The 23,961-nt window shown below is 40.3% G+C and overlaps 1 protein-coding gene, 1 long non-coding RNA gene and 1 other non-coding gene across 4 annotated transcripts in view; 2 read left to right on the top strand and 1 right to left on the bottom strand.

The window, feature by feature from the left end:
- The window catches only part of LOC146393918 (protein TANC1-like), a 44,595-nt gene extending 22,860 nt beyond the window's left edge, over nucleotides 1-21,735 (bottom strand). The window contains exons 1-9 of the mRNA XM_084937010.1: nucleotides 21,617-21,735; nucleotides 21,296-21,400; nucleotides 19,771-19,974; nucleotides 16,437-16,529; nucleotides 14,743-14,873; nucleotides 12,528-12,828; nucleotides 11,552-11,833; nucleotides 1,752-1,868; nucleotides 241-531 (exon numbers count right to left, since the gene is read on the bottom strand). Of these exons, the coding sequence (XP_084793136.1) occupies nucleotides 241-531; nucleotides 1,752-1,868; nucleotides 11,552-11,833; nucleotides 12,528-12,828; nucleotides 14,743-14,873; nucleotides 16,437-16,529; nucleotides 19,771-19,974; nucleotides 21,296-21,371 (1,495 nt within the window). The 5' untranslated portion in view covers nucleotides 21,372-21,400; nucleotides 21,617-21,735. The remainder of the gene's footprint in view (nucleotides 1-240; nucleotides 532-1,751; nucleotides 1,869-11,551; nucleotides 11,834-12,527; nucleotides 12,829-14,742; nucleotides 14,874-16,436; nucleotides 16,530-19,770; nucleotides 19,975-21,295; nucleotides 21,401-21,616) is intronic.
- Nucleotides 21,736-22,166: 431 nt separating this feature from the next.
- Nucleotides 22,167-23,871, top strand: LOC146393916 (uncharacterized). 2 transcript variants are annotated; one of them, XR_014801449.1, is made up of 4 exons: nucleotides 22,167-22,311; nucleotides 22,761-22,897; nucleotides 23,202-23,246; nucleotides 23,656-23,871. It is a non-coding gene; the product is annotated as an uncharacterized LOC146393916 (long non-coding RNA). The 2 variants fall into 2 exon arrangements; XR_014801469.1 differs by having other exon boundaries at nucleotides 22,168-22,311; nucleotides 22,764-22,897.
- On the top strand, nucleotides 23,287-23,420 carry LOC146393917 (small nucleolar RNA SNORA31). Its single transcript, XR_014801124.1, has one exon. It is a non-coding gene; the product is annotated as a small nucleolar RNA SNORA31 (small nucleolar RNA).
- Nucleotides 23,872-23,961: the final 90 nt, after the last annotated feature.

Raw genomic sequence — 23,961 nt, 5'->3', positions numbered from 1 at the left:
ACACAACTGCAATCAGCAGAGAAACCTCAGGGGAGAACTTGAAAGAAGAGTGTTTGACCTAGTTACCAACTCCTCAAAAAGTGATGTTTCCTTAAATTTCATACATATATATATAATAAAAAAAATGCACTTTTACTAGACTGTACTGGATACTCTATGAATTATGCCAGTCCTTGCAGATGCATACAAAAACAAATTACAGTGCTCTGAATTTTTTTTTTAAAAAAGGAAAACTCTTACACTTAGGGGAGGAGCCGGGGCTGTGAGGGATGCTGGGACCTCCCAGTGATGTACGCATGCCGTGACAGCTGAGCGTCACTAGCCTCCAGATGACGGCGGTCTTGCCAGATCCTGCGTTACCCACAATGACAGCACCGCGTCCCTCACAGCTGCGTGTTTTTCTAAGGACCTCCTCCAGACGTGTGAAGAGCCAATCCCGGCCAACGAAAGGTGTTTCCGTGGTGATGCCGGGAACTTCAAATAGAAGCGGTTTTAGCATGATGTCAGCTTGTTTGAATGGTACCAATCGGCCTGGATAGAGAGAAAACAATCGAAGTAAGTAAGTATGTAAGAACTCATCACCCCATGTACAGTACTGTGCAAAAGTCTTGAGCCACAACTCATTTCTTTATGTTTTAGTGGGAAAATAGGAAATATATACACTGATTTATTTAAATGTGAAAACATAGAAATAACAGAATTTATTAGGGAAAACAAGAGTTTGTACATTTCTAATGAGCTTAAAGTCAATATTTGGTCTAACCGCCTTTATTCTTCTACACAGTCTGAACTCTTAGACAGTTTTCCTGTCATTTCTTTTAGTAGTCTTCAGGAATAGTTCACCAGGATTCTTGAAGGAAATTCAAAATTCTTTGCTGGATGTTGGCTTCATTTGTTTTATTTCTCTGCTGATGATCTCACAATGCTTCAATAATATTGAGGCCCAGGGTCTGGGGAGGCCAATCCATGACTGATAGTGCTTAATTGTATGTTTTTCTATTCAGGAATACGTTTACTGCATTGGGAGTGTGTTTAGCATCATTTATCATTACTGAAAAATGAAGGGACATTTTCACTGTGTTTGTGGCGTTGGAGTGTATTTTGGGTAAATATTATAGCTATAATCTGACAAATAATATGAACTGCTTGTGGTTAAACATACTAAATAGACACCTAAGAAGTTGCTTGAATTATGGTCATTAAATTTCTAGGACTTTATTTACATGTTATTTAGCAAGTAGTGTGTCTATAGCATAGGTGTCAAACTCTGGCCCGCGGGCCAAATTTGGCCCGCAGCCTAATTACATTTGGCCCACGAAGCCATACCAAATTACTATTAGAGCTGGCCTACTGGTATTATACAGCTAATGTATATATTGTTTAGTATTAAGCTTTGCTTGTTCCATATTCAGTTTTCCAGCAAAACTTATTTGAGTCCATAAGAAAAGATTCATTCTTATATCTGGAGGAAGGGTTTTTTTTCAATAAATATTAATGTTAGCCCGCGACTTTGTTCCAGTTTTGAATTTTGGCCCACTGTGTATTTGAGTTTGACACCCCTGGTCTATAGTCTATAGAAGCACCTTGTTAATCTGGCTAGCATTACTTGATGACTCCACTCTCCTCCTTCTCTAAATATGGCCACTTCTGGATTCAGAAGCTGGGGCTACAAAATGCCGCAACCCAGTGGTATGCAGTAGCAGTCTATGGTGGCTACATGCTGCATGCAGTTGTACTTGCTCACAAAATACCTTTGGAGTCATCACTTGTGCGTCCAGATGTGTTGTGTTTGCGAACAGAGCCTCTGTGCCCAGTAGCCCTTTGACTGTCCAGATAACCCAAATCCTCTAGTCGAGTGGAGCTTGTTGCTGTAAGGAGAGAATGGGAGGCGGATGAATTCAGCGAGAGAAAGAGAGATCCAGTAAAGATGCACATGCATACTGCAGAAACTCCAGTCAATTACTGTATCCATGGAGACAGGAAATATAAACAATTTTTGCTGTTAATGATACGTGCTCAGTGACCTTGAGGAGAAAAGAGAGAAGAGAAGAAAACAGCTCTTCTCACATCCTGTAATATCAAGCTGACATGAGTCTGAAATGACCAAATGTTTCATAGTGTCTCACGCGTCAGGACACCAAATTTGTGATAATCAGTAGAAACACGTCGCCGGCTGTAATGCAAAAATGTATCAGCTGTCAATAACAGGATTACACGCATTCCTCTAATGACCAAATAAGCCACATAAAAGCCAACATGACACATACAATTGAGAACGTGTTGTACTGAAGGGCAAATAACAAAACAGATAGAGTTCTTTACTCCTACATTTGCCTATCCATCCACCTACTCACACCACTGAGTTTACAGGTCAGCAAGGCATCTGCAGTTTCTGAGAAATGTAGTCTTTAGCCCACTGTGAAACACAAGAAAGTATGCGCTTTGCAGTTCCTTAAATGTGATTTTCCACATAAACAGTGTATTTGTGATACATCTCTATGGATTATTAACAGAGAAACAAGAGAAATAGAAGACCTAGCACACTGTAATGCAATCTGACACAACAGTCCATTAATAAATAGTACCTCTTGTTGTCAGTGAAGCAGTTCTGTTCGAGAGCTGCCAAATGAACCCGACTGTAAGACACAACCGAGTTCATCAAGCAGCTTGGCGGTTTCTGATGGATTTAAGGAAAGAATAATTCTTAACATCCCTACACATTTCAGTCCAGCAGCAGAAAACCCGTCGACACACAAGTAACTAAAACTGAACTGGACCCAAAAGAGGTATATACATACATATATATGTATATACATACATATATATGTATATACATATATATGTATATATATACATATATATGCAGCTGTGTGCATATGCAAGGCAGTATATGCAGGACAATACCAGTGAAAACATCTCTCATATATATATATATATATATATATATATATATATATATATATATATATATATATATATATATATATATATATATATATATATATATATATATATATATATATATATATATATATATATATATATATATATATATATATGAGAGATGTTTTCACTGGTATTGTCCTGCATATACTGCCTTGCATATGCACACAGCTGCAGACATCAGGGACTTTGACTTGTTCTAATTATGCCACTTTTTGGTCCACTTGGAGGAAGTTTGGAGGAAGCGTGCCCTTACAGTGCAGTTTCTGCATGAACATCAGCACACAGATTTACATAAACCACCTGAATACGACATTTGCATTACTTGGACTGTGAAAGACTGTCGCGTCCTTTAAGTTATGTGAGGGTCTCTTACAGTGCAAGAACTGTTAAAGACCCTCACAAAGGATCATAAGAATGATTAATCTCATGAAAAATAAAGTCACTTCTGGATTCTGCAATTTAAGCAAAAAAACAAAACAACAAAATCTGTCTCGCATCTCAAAACAATACGAACGTATTCGAGTGCCAGCAAAAGCAAATAGTTATTAGCGTCTGCTGTCCTGTCCCTGTAAATAATTTCACTTTCAAAGTACATCTAGGCAAGTAAGCGTTTCACATACCTGAAAATATTTTATTCTTATGAATTGCATAACTTAATAATTAATTGCACATTTCTGTAACTCACTTAATGTTGCTTAATTTAAAAAAAATAAATAAATAAAAAATTAAAATAGTGCAGTGTAAAGCCTGGTTTTTGTCTGTTTTTAGAGCAGCTGGAGAGAAAAAAGTGAAGAATCTGTTCCAGTCTAATCTCGAGCTCTTCCTATTTCTATTTTCCCCTTTTAACATCAGGCCGTTTAATCCAAGTGGCTCACAAATCCAGACAGGAAATCAACTAGATTACAGCCACTGCAGGCACAAGTGCTTGTGCTCGACCTTTGCCATCTTCCAGTATTGTTTCTATGCAGTATTTTTTTTTTGCTCCTATTTATATTATTGGATTGTCTGCTATTGGAGGAATAAATAGCATATATATTTTACAATGAAAAACTGCATGGCTTGGGAAATGAATCCATTGTTATTTTAAGAATTTATTTTCAATGAGTAGCAGACGGGTTCATGTCATTCATTCATTGCTCTTTGTTATTGGTAAATAAAAAAAGTCCTCTGTAAAATCTGAAAATCTGGCATTACTGCTGTCTCTAATCCCTTTGGAGAGGAATAAAAAAAGGCTCAAGTCACGTTGCACACTGTACACAGACCAATAAATTAGGCAGTGGGCAAGACATTAACTTCCTTTAATCGTGTAATGACATTAAATGAAATCACTGGTAATTTCAGAGCATGTGAGAAAGCATATCAGCATAGATCTGCACTGTTATGGGCTGACAGGCTTTAAAGCAGAAGTTTTAATCACATCCTGAGGATCCTGGCTGCAGCATCCTTCAACACAACAAATCAAAAACTTCTCTACACTCAGACATGAGCCAAACAATGTAAAATATATTTGCATCTTGCATTATTGCATGTCATTCTGCCAAACCATCGCTCGCTTTGCTTTCTGTGGAACAGCGAGAAAGACACACTGAGCTTGCTTCTTTGAAAATACTCCAGTAGATACAGCTCACACTTGGCTGATCAGATCCCTTTCTGACACGTTTACTATCTCTACATGTGTCCATCAGCTTGCAGCAGCAGAGTGAGCGAGCGAGTGTGGGTGAAAGCTGCCGAGGCCTGTTGATATTCTAATTTACAGGCTCATCAAAAACACATATAACCTGTTCATTGGACTCCCTAGTAAACAATGATGGGCTCTCTGGATCAACAAATATCAATCGCGGTGTGAACACTGCAATTAGGATAAAAGAAAGTTGTGTGGGGGATGAGCCGTTAGTATACTGTGAAAGAGTACAGCATGAGATATTGCAGAAGCGGGAGGGAGCATTCAGGACAAAGAACATGCATAAAATGACTGTAAATATCAAGCAAGAACACAAGTGGTGAAAACTGAGGATTGAAAGAACATCCACAGCGAGAGGATGGAACACAGTCTGCAGAAAAACAGTGTGAAGGAGGTGTGGGAGTGGGATGAGAAAGACTGCTGGCTAAAGACAACCTGGCCAAATGGCTGAGGGGACACAGTTAAAGAGTTAAAACATGTTTTTCAGCCAGGTTGACACAGAAACTCTTGGACGGTTTGACAGGTCAACCTATCTCACACTCACTGACCATCTATATGTTCCCTGTTGATGAAAGTCTAGCTGATTATAGCCCCCTTTGATCATTCATCACTTTAAAGGTCAAGCCTCCAGTGTCCCTGATGGCATTACTTACACAATTTAATCACAAGCAGCTCATTAGAACCTGTTTAAAAGCCTTTTCAACCCTAAAGGTATCGCTACTCTTAATTGCTTTCTGGCAGAAAATAAAATAAGTCTGTGAAGGAAATATCATGCCAGGTTTAAATTATTTTCACAGGATTTTCCTCTGATATCAAGTGTGTCAGAAAATTATAAAGTCACAAATTCTTGATGTAACTCGGCCATGGACATGACAAACGTAAGACTGATATTTCAATTCAAATTACTTTTATTTATATAGCGCCAAATCAGCAGCAGTCGCCTCAAGGTGCTTTGTCTTGTAAGGTAAAGACCCCTACAATAATAATAATAATAAAACAACAACAACAACAACAACAACAACAATCAGATGAGCAAGCACTTGGCGAAAGTGGGAAGGAAAAACGTCCCTTTAACAGGAAGAATCCTCCTGCAGAACCAGGCTCAGGAAGGGGGAGCCATTTGTTTGTTGAGGGTGAGGAAGACGTGACAAAATTGTGGAAGATAGCCAGAAATTAATAATAACTATTGATTAAATGAAAAGACATGGATAAACACATAGAGTGAAAATCTGAATGACATGCAGGTGATCGTTAGCTGCTGCCTTCTCATGACCTGAGAGATGGAGGAGGAAGAGCAAGAGGGTGATGTGGAGGAATGACATCAGGAAATATGCACACATACAGTGGTACCAAGGCAACGACACCCATTTTTGGTCCAACCGCCCAAGATCCACAGCTAGTTAGATCGTCACAATGACTGAACACAGCCAAGCCAGTTGTTTAACGTTTTTTTTAACAGTAACTAAAACAGACTACTAGCACCTCTGAAGCTCTCCACTTGAAAATGTAAATGGGTCATTCTATGTGTGTTCGTCAAATGCCTCCCAAGTGATCTTACAGATTTTCCTGGAAAAAAACATCCAGGGTAAAGATGCACATGCTAGTAGTTTTTAAGAAAAGATTTCAGGTCCCTCCTTTCATTAGTTTTCTCAAAAAAACAAAGGATTTCAAGAGATGAAGGCAGAGCTGGTTTGAGATGTTTTTCTGGCATCGTTTTTTCAGGGGCTATTTGAAAAAGTCCATTATCTGGAAAACTGCTTCAGATAGGTCCTTCAAATCTTTTAGGTACTGTGGCTCTGTGAATATGGATTCTCGTGAGTGCAGCTGAAGTTAACACAGAATGATGGATGCTTGAAGTCCCTAAAATATCTGGATAAAATATTTGGATCTCTGATCTCTGAGAGATTATTGGGGGTCTGTAGGAAGTCCAGTTTTGCAGGTAGGGGACTGATACTTTATGTACAGGTTCTCATATACAAGCAACATAACATTCTTTAAAACGGTTCAAGTCAGGTTACTGGTTTCACTGATATTAAAGCTTGAATACTTGAAAAACCCCAACTCATTTTCATCCAACTTCAGTGTGACATCCCCCAGGTATGACACCATGTACCGAATTCAAATTCAGCTTCTTAGAAAGACCAAGTTTCTGTTAATGTTAAATCCAAAATCTGTTATGGCGTTCTCTCTCATTTTCCCAATATGAATTTTTGAAACGGTCATATTTAAGTAAAGATTGTTTTAGAGGCAGAGCATGATGTCTGAATCCAATTTATGGACCCTCATTGCCCAGCAAGACAAGACTTTTATGAACAGGAAGGGAAGAAGTGTGCTGGGTGCCATTACAAAGCACGATCTATTTCATAAAATGGAAAAGATTTATAGTGAGTCATGTGCTCGACTATTTCTTGGTGAAGACCATCATCTAACCCATAATACAAAAGTGAACTGTTCTTTTTACACTCTTTTTTTTTTTTTTAGATAAATTACACAAACATCATATACCATTTTGTTTGTTTGTTTTGCCAGATTAAGAGTTTTATTAACTCCCAACAGATAATTGTGTGAAAATTTGATTTTTTTTTCTCAACAAAAATAAAAGGTAAAAAACAAAACTGATCTGGAGTTTTAATATCATTCGAAGCAGCTAATTTAAACACTTATGTTACTCAGTTTTGCAATCAGACCTTGATTCTTTGCCAAATTTGTAAAAAACGTGCCCAGCTAACAAACCTGACCCAGAACCACAGGCAAATGTACTCTCCAATACCACCCACATGGCAAGGAGGGGGGAAGGGAAGGAAGGAAACTTACACAGTCAAAGAGGATTTAGTATGGTGCTAAAAACGATCAACCTCAAGTATGAACCACGATGCTGTAAATAGTCTCATTTTTGAAAGAGCCACACAAGCTGTTTCTCCTTGTTTCCACTCTTTTGGCCAAACTAAGCTAACTGCTCACTGCAACATTAAGCAAAAGCTACCAGGCTGCATATTAGAAAGCTCAGCAGAGAGGCAGCGCACTGGCAGAAGAAGAAGTCTTTAAAGTGGGGATCTGGATCACTCTCCAAAAAAAGAAGAAAAAAACTACAGTAAAGTAAGGCACTATCTTCAGCACAGGATGTACTCTCCTAGTATCCCGCTAGCTACAGAAAACATCCTGTACTGTTCTGTTATCGTAACCATGATGCTCCAGTATCCTTGTTAGCCAGTAGTATTAATCTCTCACAAAACAAAGAACTCTGATCCACTGCCACTGAAACATCTTAAACCACATTTAAAAGCATGGACTATGTGTTAAGAAGAGACAGGTACCTGGGAAATTTGCTGAAGGCACAAGTAGTTGATGCAGCTAATTCACTCATACATCTTTAGTGTCTGATTTTGCAACAAAAACACAAACTACTTTAGGCACTCACTGCGCCGACAGCCACCACACTGCGCAGCGCTGCCCACCAAAATGGCGCTGGTTTCAGTCCACCAGAAGATTAATGAAGCAGCCAACTCTTATTGAATCTAGCCTGCCCTCCTGCTTCTAAGAATCAGCATTTATCTTTGGAAAGTGTGAGAAGCTACTCCATTCATCCATTCTGCAAATTCTCTCTACGATCACATTAATAGGAACAGATAGATGGTCACAAATGGTGATAAAGTTTAGCTCTGGTTTGGACTTTAAATTATGTATGGACTAATTGCACAATTAAACATTAGCATCTGCACTGGAATAGATCTGACTGTATATGCCCAGACTGTAATCTACATATTCTTTTCATTTCTTTGCTACGTGATGCTCTGCCACTACTAAATCTTGCTGCTTTGCATACACTAATGGATGGACTTCATATTCATTACACACGATGCATCTTACATTTTTTGTAGCTTCTATCAGTCGTGCACTACTATCCATTAACTTTATCATCATGTCTGAATGAACAGAAGCCACAGAGGTAGGGTCAGACCTAGCAGCATTTAGATATCACTTTCAGTGGTGGACAGGACAGACGTGCATGGGCACAGAAAAGATACAATTTCTGTTTTTGTCTACAGATGTCTCTTGTGTTTGTGAGTTACTCAGCTTTTTTTAAGCATGAATGATTTGGAGACTGAACAAATTTCAAACTTTTGACATGAGACTCCCATTTACTCTGCTGAAAACGAATCAAATTACAGAACAAGCCCCAAAGCTGCTCCTTAGGTCCACATTTCAGTACTAACACAGCTCCATAAACTTCAGAGAGTCTAAAACAGACAGTTTGCATGTGTTCACTTGCCAGAGTTAGACAATGAGACCTCTCTAAAGATCACAAATGCATATTGACTTGCCTCTCTCTCTCTCTCTCACACACACACACACTTCTCTACAGTTTCACAGAATGGATGTTTACAGTAAACTCTGTGATGCGATGAGGACAAATTTATAACCAGTTGTGGATATAATCCAACCCATGATCTAAAGTTTGATGCTTCTAGCTGTTTTCTAGGAGTCTCTTGTCTGAATTGATTGACCTTCAACATCATAAAGTAGCAAGATCCATGTAAAAGGAAAGAGAGCTGCATACATTTATGCTCATGCTACAACACTGGCAACTTTGTTAATTTCTTAGCTATTATACTTCTTCAAATCTACACATTCTCCAGCTACTTTGTTAGGTACACCTGTTCAACTGCTTGTTTAGACACAAATCTAATTAGCCAATCACATGGCAGCAAGTGGGGGCACGTAATCACGTAGATGTGGTCAAGATGACCTGCTGAAGTTTAAACTGACCATGAGAATGAGTAAGAAAAGTGATTTAAGTGCCTCTACATGTGGCATTGCTGTTGGTTTGAGTGTTTCAGAATCTGCTGATCTACTTGAATTTTCCCACATGACCATTTCTAGGATTTACACTGGTTTGCAACAGCAGTTCTCTGAGCAAAAGGTGTCCTCTTTATGCCAGAGGTAATGGCAGAATCGCCTTCAAGCTGATAGGAAGGCTACAGTAACTCAAATACCTAGTTGTTACAGCCAAGGTATGCAGAAGAGCATATCTTAATCTGCAGCAGCAGAAGGCTACGCCAGGTGCTACTCTGGTCAGAAGAGAACTGAGGCTACAACTTTATTTATATAAAGCCAAACCACACCGACAGTCATCGCAAGGTGCTTTATATTGTAATGTAAAGACCCTACAATAATAGAGAGAAATAAAGTCACACAGACTCACCAAAATTGGACAATAGAAGATTATAAAAATGTTGCGTGGTCTGATGCGTTCTGATTACTGCTACCACCATAGAAGCTATTCAGAAGCCAGGGTCACAATTTGGCATAAGCACAAAGCCTGAATCCTTTCTTGTTAAGGGGTCAAGCTGCTGTTGATGGTGGTGAAAGGGTGTGGGTGATATTTTTCTGACACAGTTTGGGCCCCTTAGTACCATCCTTCAGCACCACAGCCTATCTGAGTGTTGTTGCCGAGCATGTTCATCCCTCTATGACCGTAGTGTGCCCATCTGTTGATGGCTGCTTCCAGCAGGATAGCAAGCCATGTTACAAAGCTTCAATCATCTCCAACTGGTTTCTTGAACATAAGAGTGAGTTCACTGGACTCAAATGGCCTCCACAGTCAACAGATCTCACTCCAATAGAGCACCTGTGGGATTTGGTGGAACGGGGCATTCACATCATGGACGTGCAGCCAACAAATCTGAAGCAACTGTGTGATGCTATCATGTAAATATGGATTCATGTATAACTGGTGGTTAATAATAAAGCTGTGAGGAACATTTCCATAAAAATTACTTGTGGCTGAATGCAAAATGCAACTCAATGTTTTTATCTGAATCTAACCGGAGCATAAGTTTATCTTTATCACAAGTTGCATCTGTCTACAGTTTGACACTAATGCGCCGTTAAACACCTAAATTAAGTTTTAGATTTCATTTTTTCTTGTCTTATTATGTATATCATATATAAATATATTCATCCTGCTCCTCTATGTCTAATCGTTCATGAAGATGAAGTAAAATCCTAACCGCTACATGCAGCTTGTTTCATCTTGATACTGAATTTCATCAAGAGTGTCTAAATGAAAGCGCCAGCTGACAGAAGAAACTGGCAGGCGTTACTGTGAATCCACTCCTTAGGGAATCTCTTCTTTTGCTCCCACTACAAATGAACTGACATCTAAAGGAAGAAAAAGAGCCACATGCATTAGCAAAGATCGTGACTGTAGAGGGAGGGGGGGTATTTTTATGACAACTAGAGGCCTCCCAGGACTTTTAACTGGTACTGCTCACTGTGTGTATCCAGCCTCTGTGGTAAGTGGAGCACCAGCACACGGTGCAGTGAAGTTCAGTTCTGCATCACAGGCATTTTCTAAATTATGCTTCTACTGCATTGCATGAACAGTTTGAGAGTATCAAGTTAACAATCAACTTAATCAATTTGCTATTCAGTCAATATTAATCAGTCCATTAATTAATCACTCGGGTCACAGCTGCCATATTCATACTCTCATTAGCCCACTTCATCTACAGTATAATGCCATCTTTTAACAACTCACTCACTAGCTCACTAATTATGAATCATTTGTTTAATGTGTGCAAGAATGGAGGTGTAAAAATGGCACGTTTTGCTTTTATGCGTGTTGGGGGTAATGAGTGGGACTATTTCTTGGCCGGGAAAATTTACTTCCTGGAATGTTTGTTGGTTGACTAGCAACTTAGAGGTGACGGCAAGACCCTAGGAAATACGCAGTAATTAGCCAAACTGTATTCCCTTAAGATTCCCTTAGCTTGGCTAATAGACAGCCAGCTTCATATGAAACTGGGAGATATGAAACGTATTAATCCATCAGCAGCTGAGAAGGTGCACAATCCCAAATCGCTCTCAAAGTCATAACCGCTTCTTAATTCGCAGAATAAGAAAGAACGAGAACCTGGGTACCTGCCACTGAGTTTGGACGGGGCAGCGCAAGAGAGGAGGTGCTGTGCAAGTGGTGCTGTGGGAGGGGCCGTTTCGGTGCTGGTGGAGTTCTGGGCTCCATGATGTCCATTCTAGGTAAGGCCTCATCTGGCTGGGCTGTGAGATTGTCCCTGGTTGGCCTGGGATGGCGGTCCTCATTTGTATGGCCCATTACGCCGCCACTTCCCTCTGGGCCTTCGTCCTTACCCAGACCCTCAGTGGAGGTGCTGCGCTCCTCATTCTCAGAAGAACTAGTGATTGTTGCTGAGCAGCGGAAAGAAAAATATGGTTAACAGAGCCAAGAAAAGAAAAAAAACAACAACATCTGGCATGTGCATCCTCATAAATGACTAAAGACAAAAAGTTAAGCAATAGCTTTAACATCATCAAAAACACATTTACTCAATCTACAATGAAATACACCCTTTTTTGTTTTACTCACAAGTCATCAATCAATAAGTTTCATTGTACTTGATGAGCCCTCTACCTTTTTGTGTTCAACTATAAATATAAACTCTATTTAAAGAGAAAAAAAGTGTCCTATTTTGGGAGAATCAGACCCGTAAGCAACAAAGACAGCAGTGTCCCAGTTTTGACAGGAGGGAGCTGAAGCCTGAAGGCTGAAGTGGCACAGACAAACAGAGAAACTGGCTGTGGGGTAGAGGTGCACATTTTACATAGATAGTGATGTTGCATCTCCCTAACTTTGAGAGTGTAGGAAGGTGTGGCAAACACCAGAAGAGTCATATTTCATTTTCCGATTCCATATTATAGCCCATGTGTGTTTAGCTAACCGATTTTTTTTTTAAACTTCTGATGATGCACGACTAGGCGTCTGGGTTGGATGTGCGTCACTATGTGTAAAAAAAAAAAAAAGAAGAAGAAAAAAACCCACAATTTGAAGTCCTGTAATATGAACAGATACCATCTGGAGACACAGAGCAGCAGCAGCTCTCACCTATAATTCCACTATCCTTGCTCTCCAACGTTGAGGTGGGGCTTTGAGATGGAGGCCCTGGACTGCTCCCAGTCATGAGTCCACAAGGAGGGCAAGGGGCTGGGCTGGATGCAGGGCTAGAGAGGGTTCCACTGGGACTGCTGCTAGAGCCACAGTGGGGAGAAGGTAAGGGTAAAGGCTGGGGCAAAGACTGGCCTCCCGCACTGGTGCTCAGGGTGGACGAGGGGCTCTCTGAGCAGGGTGAGGCTGTGCTGCAGGTCAGGGTGGAGCTGGGACTCCCCCCCTGAGCAGAGGAATCATACTGGGAAAAAAAAAGAAAAAAAAGAGAAAGGGTTAGAAAAAGTTAAGCCATAAATAAAGGTGGAAAAAAGGCTCTGTGGAACAATATTTGAGCATGTTTAAGTGAAATTCCTCTATGTTGAAAGTGGAGCAAATTAGCAGTGCCAATTTCAAACCTTTTAACAGCACTTCACTCCTCGTGACACTGTTGGCCTTCTTGCGCAGCGTTATTTGCAATAGTGAGTGAATATGTTTGAGCGTGCATGCAGATGGGAATTGAAAAGATAATTCCAGTTATTTTCATCCTTGCTGTCATTTCCCAGTTTTTCTTTTTTCTAAAGATGACTGGCTGTCGTCAAAACTAAAATCAATCACTGCAGACATTCAGAATTTACCACGCTCTGGGGTTTTTTGCGATGTACCACACAGAGGAAAGACAAAAAAGTGCAAAAAAAATCACGGCATCGGTCTAAACGATGTTACTGATTAAAACGGCAAATTTTAAGTAGGGAAATCGAGGCAAGTATTATACTCGCTTTTCGAACACGCAACTTTTTTTAAGTCACCTCTGATGAGTAAATTCAAGATACTCAGACCTGACTTCGCATACTTGCCAATGCAATAACTATAACACGGGAAGTAAGTATTTAACCCTTTAAAGCCTGCACCATGAAATACTTGCCAAAAATTTCTATTTTATTTATTTTTTTAAATTGAGTGTTAATTAAACCTTAAATATAGGAGTTTTAATTTGTTATATATTTGTTACATTCAGAATTTTTCTGCAGTTTATCATTTAAAAACATATTGTGGAATTTGAGTTTTCCCGTTAGGAAAAAAAAAATCATATTTATGATGCAGAAGTAAGAAAAACTGTATAAAATGTATAAAATATGATACATTGGACATTAAGGGGTTAATAGTGCAAAAATTTACAAAGCTAAGAGCCAGGCTGGAAAAAATGGATGCAATAATGAAAACAAATCTTCTATCATACCCATCAATAAAAAAGCCTTCAACGTTTAAACTCACCTTTTGAGAGAACAGAAAACACATATGCACACATAATAGCACGTGCACATCACTACAGCAGCACTGCGGTGAGTTACATTATATAAGAAAGACTGTGACGTTGTTCTTTAGGTTGTCAAAGGGGTCTTGGTTCTAACTCGTACATTTTAATGAATGGTTTTAATCTATTGAATTTCTCCACTGGTCTTTAAAAATACATGTCTACATCATATAAAAATTCATAGCATTTACCAATTAAGGGAGTAAGAATTGAAAAATGTTTGAATTCACATTTTTTTAAAAGACGGGCACAAAAAACAAAAAGGAGTCTTTTATCCTTTCATTTGATCACGTGCATTTCAGGTCTCTTCATTACTGATGCAACCTTTCTGCAACACAGAGAACGTATGGAGACAAGGCAGCAGAGTTTAAACAGCTCACTGTTATTCCCTTTATACCAAAGCCTCATCTATCTTAGCCAGGACAACCCACATTCCTCATATGAGCTTTGCTATCTCTGTGAAACTGACTGAATCTGGAGCTCAGGTGGTGGAATGAGGCTGCGAAAATGGGCCATGGCTGAAGCATGCAAAGGCATAAAGATCGAAAGACATTCGCACAAACAATAACTCTTTATACACAGAGCTTAAACGAATCAGGCACTGAGTATAAAAGCCATGCGGACACATGGCAAAGCAATTAATAATGATGCAAAATACATACAGAGTGATTTGACTCACACAGTACACAATGAGTTCTGTGCAACTGCATTTTAAAATGCAGTCTAATTATCTTTAATAAGTTTGATTCAAATGTTTAAAGAAGATCGTGAGGGCAATCGAAAGGTTGTCTTTCTTTTACACCATCCATTCTCCTTTTCTATGCCATGGCAGTATGGGGCCAGTTAATCAATATGTGGCCTTACCTTCTTTTCCCTCCTGTCCTCCATAGGAGAGCTAGCAGTACCGGGCGTTGTTTCTCCCAATAAGAAGCATAGTCTGGTCATTAGTTCCTGGTTAGAGAGGGAGGAGCCAGGCTGTGGCTCCACGTGGAGGTCTGGAGCATACACACATTCGGGACACAGGGATTAACAAGCATGAAAAAACACAGCGGGCCAAATGAAGCCACCGACAAACTGATGCTGCAGATTGAGCACAGCTCCCTTTTAGAGCTCCCCACCCAGCAGCATCAGGCAGTGGACTGCAAGAAATGTATGCATCCACAGGTCAGCGTAGCCCCAGCTGCACTGATTACGGATGCACAAACAGTGGCTTTCCAGTCCCCGGGTTGACGCAGCAGCAGCGAGAGGTTGTGTGAGGTTGTGAATTTGCCCGTGCTCACGCCTGCCAGGTGCTCTCGGTTAAGAGACGGGTTGTGAATTTCAATGAGCTCGGCGTCGACTCTGGAGCAGAAAGAAGGAGTGCCTCGGCTCTGCCTCCACTGTCGTTCCTAGAGACTGGCTGACAAAGGCCATGTGCAGCATTCATTTATCACTGTTTAAGGCTCCCCTATGCTCTGACCTCCAACCCCTGCTCCTTTAAGGTCCATGCTTGCTTCAGCAAGTAAACAGTTTTCGCGTCTCTGCGCTTTACCCGGACGAGCGATACATTCGTTCATTCTCGCACCTCATCTGTGTGCTGTTATCAGCTGAGTAACATGCATATTGAGTAGGCATATAAACAGGATGACAGGACATCACGGATTACAGGAACAGCTCACTCCTCCTCGCAAATATCTTTTCGTTTAGACATCACATTCAGTCCACTCAGTCGTTCTCTTTCTGGCTCACTCTCACGCTTTAAAGACACTACATCACTCTTACAGACAAACAAATTGTGTACAAAACACAAGTCAAACCCTGAGAGGAAAAGGGTCAGTTCTGAGAATCAAGTGTGGTCTTTTTTTTTTTTGTCTGCTTTTTGTTTTGTTTTGTTTTGTTTTGGAAGGTGCCCCAGTTACAGCCTTCTTTAGTGTAGCCTTTGTTGGTACTCTTTTCACAGCTTGGGCATCTGCTGAAGATTTTGGCAGGATGTGTATTGCAGCGAGGGGGGAGGAGGGAAAACTTTGCATTTAGTCAGCAGTGCACTGCGATCCAATCTGGAGTAACATGAGGACACACCGAATGTCCAGTTCTATTCATCAAACCACCTAGCAGTTGCCATTGGAAACGGGAAGCTGAGAGGTGCCTGGCAACCAGGATGGAAGATGCCTCGTGAAATCTGTTTAGCCCAAGGGTAGCCCTATGGCCAGAAACACAGAGAAAGCTGGCAGAGAGGTCAGTGTTTACACCATTATTGCTAACCTTAACTGTGTAAAGCAACATAGAAAGAAGTCAGGGCAACGACTCAAGAGAAACTGGGATAAAACAAATCCACTCTCAGCCATCCCATGAAAATGACACAGGCACCACTGTCCTTATATACATCTTACAGAGGAAAAAAACTCAGCAAAGCCTTTTAGATGTAATTAACCTGCCCTCATTTTCTCTTGAATCTCTTTCTCATTCATTCTCTCTCACCTATAGCCCTATTCTCATTCAACTCCACTGATCAACACCTGCCAAAAAAACAAAACACACACGACGATGCTATACCCACGCCCACACGCTCCCGTTCTCACCTCTGTGGTCTGCTTTGCCACGGCATGAGGCAAAGACGAGTGGCTCTCTTGCGCTGGAAGAGCCATCCACATACTCCAGCCTCCTTACCCGTCCTTTGGCCACAGCAAAGAGGCAGAAGGGAGAGGGAGGGAGGGAGAGCAGGCAGGGTGGGAGGGGGGAGGGATTGAGGGTGGAGGTAGGGAGGGATATGAAAGAAAGTGAGAGAGAGAGGGAGGGCGAGAGAGAGAAATTAAGCCTCCTCAGATGAGATCTGTGGTGCAGAATTTGAATTGTGTCCCATGAGTATAAAGAAGAATGTATACAGTGTAAGCCATGAATACAAACAGTGCAACATTCACTGGACTGTGGGCGGATATCTATAATACATTAACACCACAAATGTATCTGTGTGTGTGTGTGTGTGTGTGTGTGTGTGTGTGTGTGTGTGTGTGTGTGTGTGTGTGTGTGTGTGTGTGTGTGTGTGTGTGTGTGTGTGTGTGTGTGTGTGTGGTAGGGACAGCGGTGCACTCTGATGTGTGTGGGTGTGTCTCACTTTATGCAATATCTCAGGGTTTTTTGAGGTGCAGATTCTTCAGCACTGGAGCCCGTTTGAGGATGAGATGTTTGCGTACACTGACATGTTTTTTTTTAAATAATACTCAAGGCTTCTTAGTGTTTGAATCACGCATGTGAATCAACTCAGAAACACTCGGAAGTCTAACATACCGTTCAACATTTGATCGCCAAAGAAACAAAAGCCATGACACTCTAATATAGATTTAGATATATTTTTTCACTTACTGCAATTTTCAATCTCATATTTGCTCGAGTGGGAAAACAAGGCAGTGCTGCATGTAATGAAATGCAATAGCACCTTTTTTTTGAATGGCTGTACTTACTGCAGCACACTGCCACCTGGTGTTCGCTCTAAGGTCAGTAAATGTAAAGTTAACTTTCTTTCATGCAGCAAATTTAGATGGATTCATATATGGAAAATATCGCAGAACATGAAGGTTTTTTTTAAGATTATTACTACTGAAAATATTTACTCCTTGTTCCATGTATTTATAAGCTTTAAAATATTTAAAATTCACAAAAGAATATGCAAATCAAGGAAATTTCCGTATAAGATACTATAAAATTTGTGCTCTAATATTTCTTTTGATTAACCTACTATGAAGAATGCTGTACGTACAGAGTTGCTCACCTTAAACCTGACATTAACCAGTATATACAAGCAGGTTGCTTTGTGACCTACAACTCAGCTTTCAAAAACAATAAAGAAAATTTGAAAGTACCAGTTTGCATACACTGAGCATTAGCATTTTACGGGTAGTTAAGTGGTACCTTAATATAAATCACAGTTTTTTATTAACACAGTGTAACTTTAATGACATTGAAAAAGTAAATCCGTAAAAAGTAACTACACCTTTTTTAAATTCTAAGGTTTTACGTATCATGAGAAGAAAGTAAAGTAGATGAATACATTCTCAGAAGAACAACATCACATAAATATTACAATATGTCATTATTTATGTAACATAAACTAAGGCAAAAACACAGTAGCAGTCTTGTGAAGGAGACCTTTAGTGCTTCCATAGGAAGTGCATCTGTTAGCAGGGGGTGCTGCTATCAAATGCACTTAAATAAATGCCCTTCAAGTCGATTATACTACACCGAACACCACTAGTGGAAAACATGCAGGGCAGTCTTTCCAGGAGTGGACATCCCTGACAAATTCACTCAGAGGAACTGAGTACTGCATGATCTCAGACTCTACAGCCCTCAGGTGGCATGTTAAATGTTAAAGTTCATGACAGTACAATTAGAAAATGATTAAATAAGCATGACTTGTTGGGAAGGGTCTACAGGAGAAAGCACATGTCAGCATAGATTAGGTTTACAAAGTTACATATAAACAAATCACAAGACTTCTGGAACAATGTCCTTTGTACAGATAAGACCAACATGGAGATGAATCACAGCACCACGTTCGGAGAAAACCAAACACAGCATATCAGCACAAACACCTCATAGCAGCTGTGAAGCACGGTGGTGGAGCGGTGATGATTTGGGCTTGCTATGCAGCCACAGGACCTGGACGCCTTGCAGTCATTGACCATGAACTCCTCTGTACGCCAAAGTATTCAAGAGTCAAATGTGAAACCATTCTGACAGCTAAAACTGAAACTGGTTCATGGAACAGGACAATGATCCCAAGCCCAGCAACAAATCTCCAACAGAATGGCTTAAAAAAGAAAAGAATCGAGATGATGAAATGGCCCAGTCAAAGCCCAGTCTGCAAACAAACTGAAATACTGCAGCAGGAGAGCTGTCTGCAAGTAAATGCTCACAAACCTCAATGAACTGAAACAATGCTGTAAAGAAGACTGGGACAGAATTGCTCCAACAATGTGAGAGCCTGATAAAGTCATACCAAGTTATTGCTGGTAGAAGTGGTTTTACAAGCTACTGAATCATGGGGTTTACTTAGTTTTTCACACACTGCTCCTGCACTCTGGCTCAGTTTTTGCTATATAAAAATAAATACACAGTGTAACACATGATGCTGCTGCGTGTAAATTATTTTATAATCTGCTAACGACAAGGTCATTTTTAAAAGGATATCCTGATACGTAAAACCTTCGAATTCAAAGAGGACGTAGTTTCTTTATCACATAACTGAATCACGTCACGTGATTCTGCTTCTGCACTTTTTGTCATTTTTGGTTTATTGAAGCTTTGATGAGACAGATTGACAGGAAATATGGGAATCAAGAGAAAAGGCAATGCCAGGTAACAATGCTTTTCTGCAACAATCAAACACAGATCACGTGAAATGGATTTCAGTCTGTCGGCTAACGTGTGCCCCAATTCACAGTTGTTTGAATAAGTAAAAACACATTTTGTTTGTCATGCCAACAGTAGATGTGATGCATGTGATAATAAGCTGGCCTCAAATTAATGGTTGGTTTATTTTCTCTTTCATCGTGACCAAAAATGTGACTTAATATCTTTGATTGATCCACATTGATCCAAAATAGTACAATATTTCAAAAATGACCCACCTAATTGAGGTTTCTTGCCTTAAGTTATCTCACTTAATTATTTACTCTGACAATCTGTCAACATGCTTTTGAGCCCTAGAGGCACGGTCTGTATGCACTTGGATTTTCTGTCACATGTATGGAACAGCTGAACGCACAGACGATCCCCGCTAATCAAGGCAAACCCGTGAAAGCATGCTGTTATTTTTGCAGCTAGTCCCTGACGCACACCTCCTTGTCACTCTCAGTTACATACAGCACATCCAGACCATGCTTTTGTTTGGATGATCATCTCAAGTGAACCCACCTGGGAACTTGCTGCACGACTGGGAGGGAACGATGTCGGCCTGGTGAGGGAGAAGAGGGGAGGAGGGCAAAGAAATGGACACGCCCTTGGTCAGTCTCTTCTGTTTTGCTGAGTTTTTGGTGCAGCCGCCATCGCGGTCCTGGAAGTGAGAGGCGTGCTGGCCGCTGCCTCTCTGCAAGGTGCTGTGGGCATACACCTCGTCACCTGCGTGGAACGCATAGGCGGGTGTAGAGAGAAGACAGAGGTGGGCAGGTGTTGAGGTAAAAGCAGAGTTAGTGCAGTTACAGTAGATCTAGGATATCACAAGAAGAGGATAAGCCTATTAAATATGTCTCACAGAAGGCTGCGACACAGCAAACACATCGTGTCTCCAGGCATATTTCCCAGTGAGGTAATGGAAAGTTGGCATTGCTGGATCATCTATTTAAAGAATTGGGATCACGCTCATTAAACTGGCTACAGTTATTCTCTCTTAATACTTCAATCATTTTCATATCCACTCTTATTACAGCCTTTAAAGAGACATAATTCCCAAAGCCATGTGATTAGAGAGACTCACTTATATACTGATTATATATCATTGCCATAGTTTGCCCTGTAGCAAAATTAAGCCATTTACTACCTTCTTCTTTGAATGAGTGTGTTTTACCACTAGCCAAATAAGTAGTCAGAACTGCATGGCCTAATCTATGAATTCATCTATTATGCTGTTGCATAATACCTGAAAGTGTGGAATGATCATAGCCTTTTAATGGCAAGCTTTAAAGAAGGAGGCAGAAAGTGGCATCTCTCTGCAAATGATCAGAGAAGAGCCAGTGTACTGTAAACACACTTTATCATTTTAATGAGACTGACACAGTTCTCTATCAGCCTCTCTGTTCTTTCTACCCAGTGGAGCACACTATCAAATATTGATGGGCAACATGGTTGCTCTAATACCCAGCTCTACTTATGTTTATGTATCTCCGCAACACACTCAGGAATCACATCTTTACTGCAGCGAGTTGACAAGTGTACACTTTTAAAATAAAAAAATTAAAATACAAACAGCTTCATTTCATCTGCGACAGAGAATCCTAAAGAACACTGAACTTATGTACAGGAGACACAACAGCCTCATGCCAAGTGCACAGATACATCTGCTGGACTCACAAATTCTTCTGGTGTTCAACGTGTGTTTAGTAGGTCAGGATGTTTGCTTAACCCACTCTAACTTTGTCTGACACACTTTAAATTCAAGCACCGGGACACTGTGTGAAGGACGGAACACACTGATGAATTAGGCTAATTGAAATGACTCTACTTAAATCACCCAAGAGAAGAGAGAACCTGAATATTACCATCAAACAACACCAGACTGAGTGTGCACAACATAACATACATTTTCCATTTACAGTATTGTGACCTCCAAACAAAAGGGGCATTCAGTTAAAAAAAAATATCTGCTAAAAGTTGCAATATTATTTTGTTCAGCATGCATGCCTCATTTTTGCCTCACTGGTACTTCCAGTGGTTTTGTTTCTACCTGAGTGCCTCTGGCTCTTTTTCTCCCCTCGTTTTCCTCCTCCATCTCTCTTGTTTCCAAAAACTGCTCTGAACATAGCTGGGCTGTTGCTTCACCGTCTACTGACTGTGGAAGGGAAAAAAAGTTAAATGTTCATTTGAATTAGGGGCACATTATTCAGACAACATTACCCCCGCTGATAGTTCTTAATTCAGCTGCCACATTTAAATGGTGTTTTTATTTTAATGCCATGATCTAGTCTTTAACAAATAGTTTGCACGAATTATTATAGAAAGCTAGATATGAAAAAAATTAGCATCCTAAAATTAAGTCTCAGATTACCTGCTCTTAAGTCTTCTTTGACGCCTCCATGTCCTCACATATATCCACAGGAAGCTGATGGAGGAGCATTTAAACTCGCGGAGTCCAATTAAGAAGTGTTTCACCTCCAGAAAATGATGGGAGAAGGGGGTCGTCTTGCACATGCGCGTTGGCCCTGTGTTCCACATTTGATGGAAATCTGTCTATGCATTTGATATATCCTTATCCTATCCTATCTTTTTATGTTTTTCGTGTCTTTATCCCATTTTGATGTTTGAACTTAATGAAACTGCCATTTTTTATTTTTTCTTATTCGCTGTAATCTACATCTCTCATACTACGCCAGCTAATAATAGTTTGTGCTCAAACTCATTGAAATTAGTTTTTGATAATTATTTTAAGAGTAGCCTAACTTCGTGTAATTTTCTAAGGAAGCTGGAGTGAATATCAAAGCAGCGCACTCGGACATTACGTTAAATACATGCCGTGACCCATTTTGAACACCAGGGGACGACAGCGCAAATTACAAGTTCCTAACCGGCCTCAAGGGGGCGACAATGAGCCGCCACCGCCATCCTTTATAATCCGGACGATACCCTCAGAGCAGTCCTTTCGCTGCCTGTCCTCTCTTGTGTTGCAGCAAGTGAAGGGCGTTCTTGTGAACTTTATAATGCGTAACCTCGGCGGTTCATTCACCTTACCCGACATGACCTACTGTAAGTATATTCAGGCGCCCTGTCGAGTTAAAGACAGCTAAGTTAGTGACGTCTGTTCTGTTGAGTTTTATGGTGAATCAACGGACACGTGTGAAATGAGCTCGAGCCATTTTGTGTCACGAGTTAGAAAATATTTTGTGCAAAATAATCCCGGCTTCTTAGTTTTACCCTAGACTAACGGCTAAGTGAGCGAAATGAGCAGTAACACGGGGCTAAATATGATGCCTCGTGCCATGAGAGAGAGCTGATTTTAAGAAGGGTTAATGGATACTCGTTAACGATACCAGATTTAGCATAGCACCGGATGTGCTCCATTATTGCTAGTTAGCTCATGTTAATGCTAACATGAGCTTTGTAACTAATATTTTCCATGCGCAAATCTGCTAAACCTGTTCTGACCTTGATTAAGTGTTAAAGCGTTTTTTAACGTATTTTTTGCACTTTTAAAGCAGATCATCCCGCTGGATGAATACCTGTATGAGCCAGCTGCGGATGACTGATGTGTTTCAGCATGATGGACTAGTGATGCCAGTAGCTGTGTTATTACATGACCTGAGACGACAGCTGACAAGCAGTGTGCGAACATGTATGTATTGCGTTTACATTGTAACGACTTTGCTACTGTTTAGTAAAGTGACCAAGCCTGTCCTCGAACCACATCTTTGACAGCCTGGGCTCTCTGCTGTGAGTTCCTGGGTTATAACATTTAGATGTAATATTAAATGTCCCTGCGCTTTCTGATCGCTCCTTTTCCATGGCGTCTCAGATTGAAGAAGGGAGGATAAACTGTTTGTTTTAACATGCCAGCACACAAAAACCTTCATTACATATTCTTGTAAAGAGACTGTATCATGTATAATTTTTTTTTTTTTTTTCCTCCTTAAAACCAGAGCTGCTAGAGGCTGATGAGCTGTGGACAAACGCTGAGAATACTGGTGAGCGCTTAAAATGTTTTAACTGGGGTTGTACATGAATTTGCATCCACTGATAGACCTGGAGCAGACTTCTTTGGCTTCTGGGTTTGCATAGAGATGCTAAACTGAGCCTTCCTTGCGCTTTCTGACTGCTTTATTTTTATAGCAGCACAGATTGAATAGAGGAGTACATTTTAAGCTTGTTAGGAATGGTCAAAGGTTGGATTCACATGGGGATACGTGGTGTGACTTAACAGCTTTAAGTATTCACCCACTAAATACATTAATACCTGCACACGCTTTCAAGACAGATTTACAGGGTAGTGGTTTCTAGACAGACCGTGTTTATTGCAGGATCGCTGATATCTTTATGCAGTTGGATGTTTACATTTTCTAATCTTTTTATTTACTATTTTACCCCTTCTTACAGATAATGGGTGGGATGGATTGTAAAAAGCAAATGGAGCTTGGCCCAGTGGGACATCTTCACTTTCTCTGTTGCCAAAGAAACCGAAGAGCAAGTTTGTAATTGTCATGTTGTGGTTTCAGTGCTGCATTTATAGCAGGTCTTCATCTGCCACCAAGATTTGTGTTGTATAAACCTGACCTGACCTTTTTTTAATTTAAATAAAATTATTCAACCGTATTTTCATGAGTACTTTTGTGAATGTAAAAGTTTAAGTCTGTGGGAAAGTATTCAACACTTTACAACTCCTGCCTCATGGGGCTTCATACT

Source organism: Perissodus microlepis, chromosome 1 (assembly GCF_051167445.1).
Source record: "Perissodus microlepis isolate ML-2025 ecotype Zambia chromosome 1, ASM5116744v1, whole genome shotgun sequence".
NCBI lineage: Eukaryota > Metazoa > Chordata > Actinopteri > Cichliformes > Cichlidae > Perissodus > Perissodus microlepis.
Note: the sequence above shows the minus strand (reverse complement) of the source record. Positions and strands in the feature narration are given on the sequence as shown.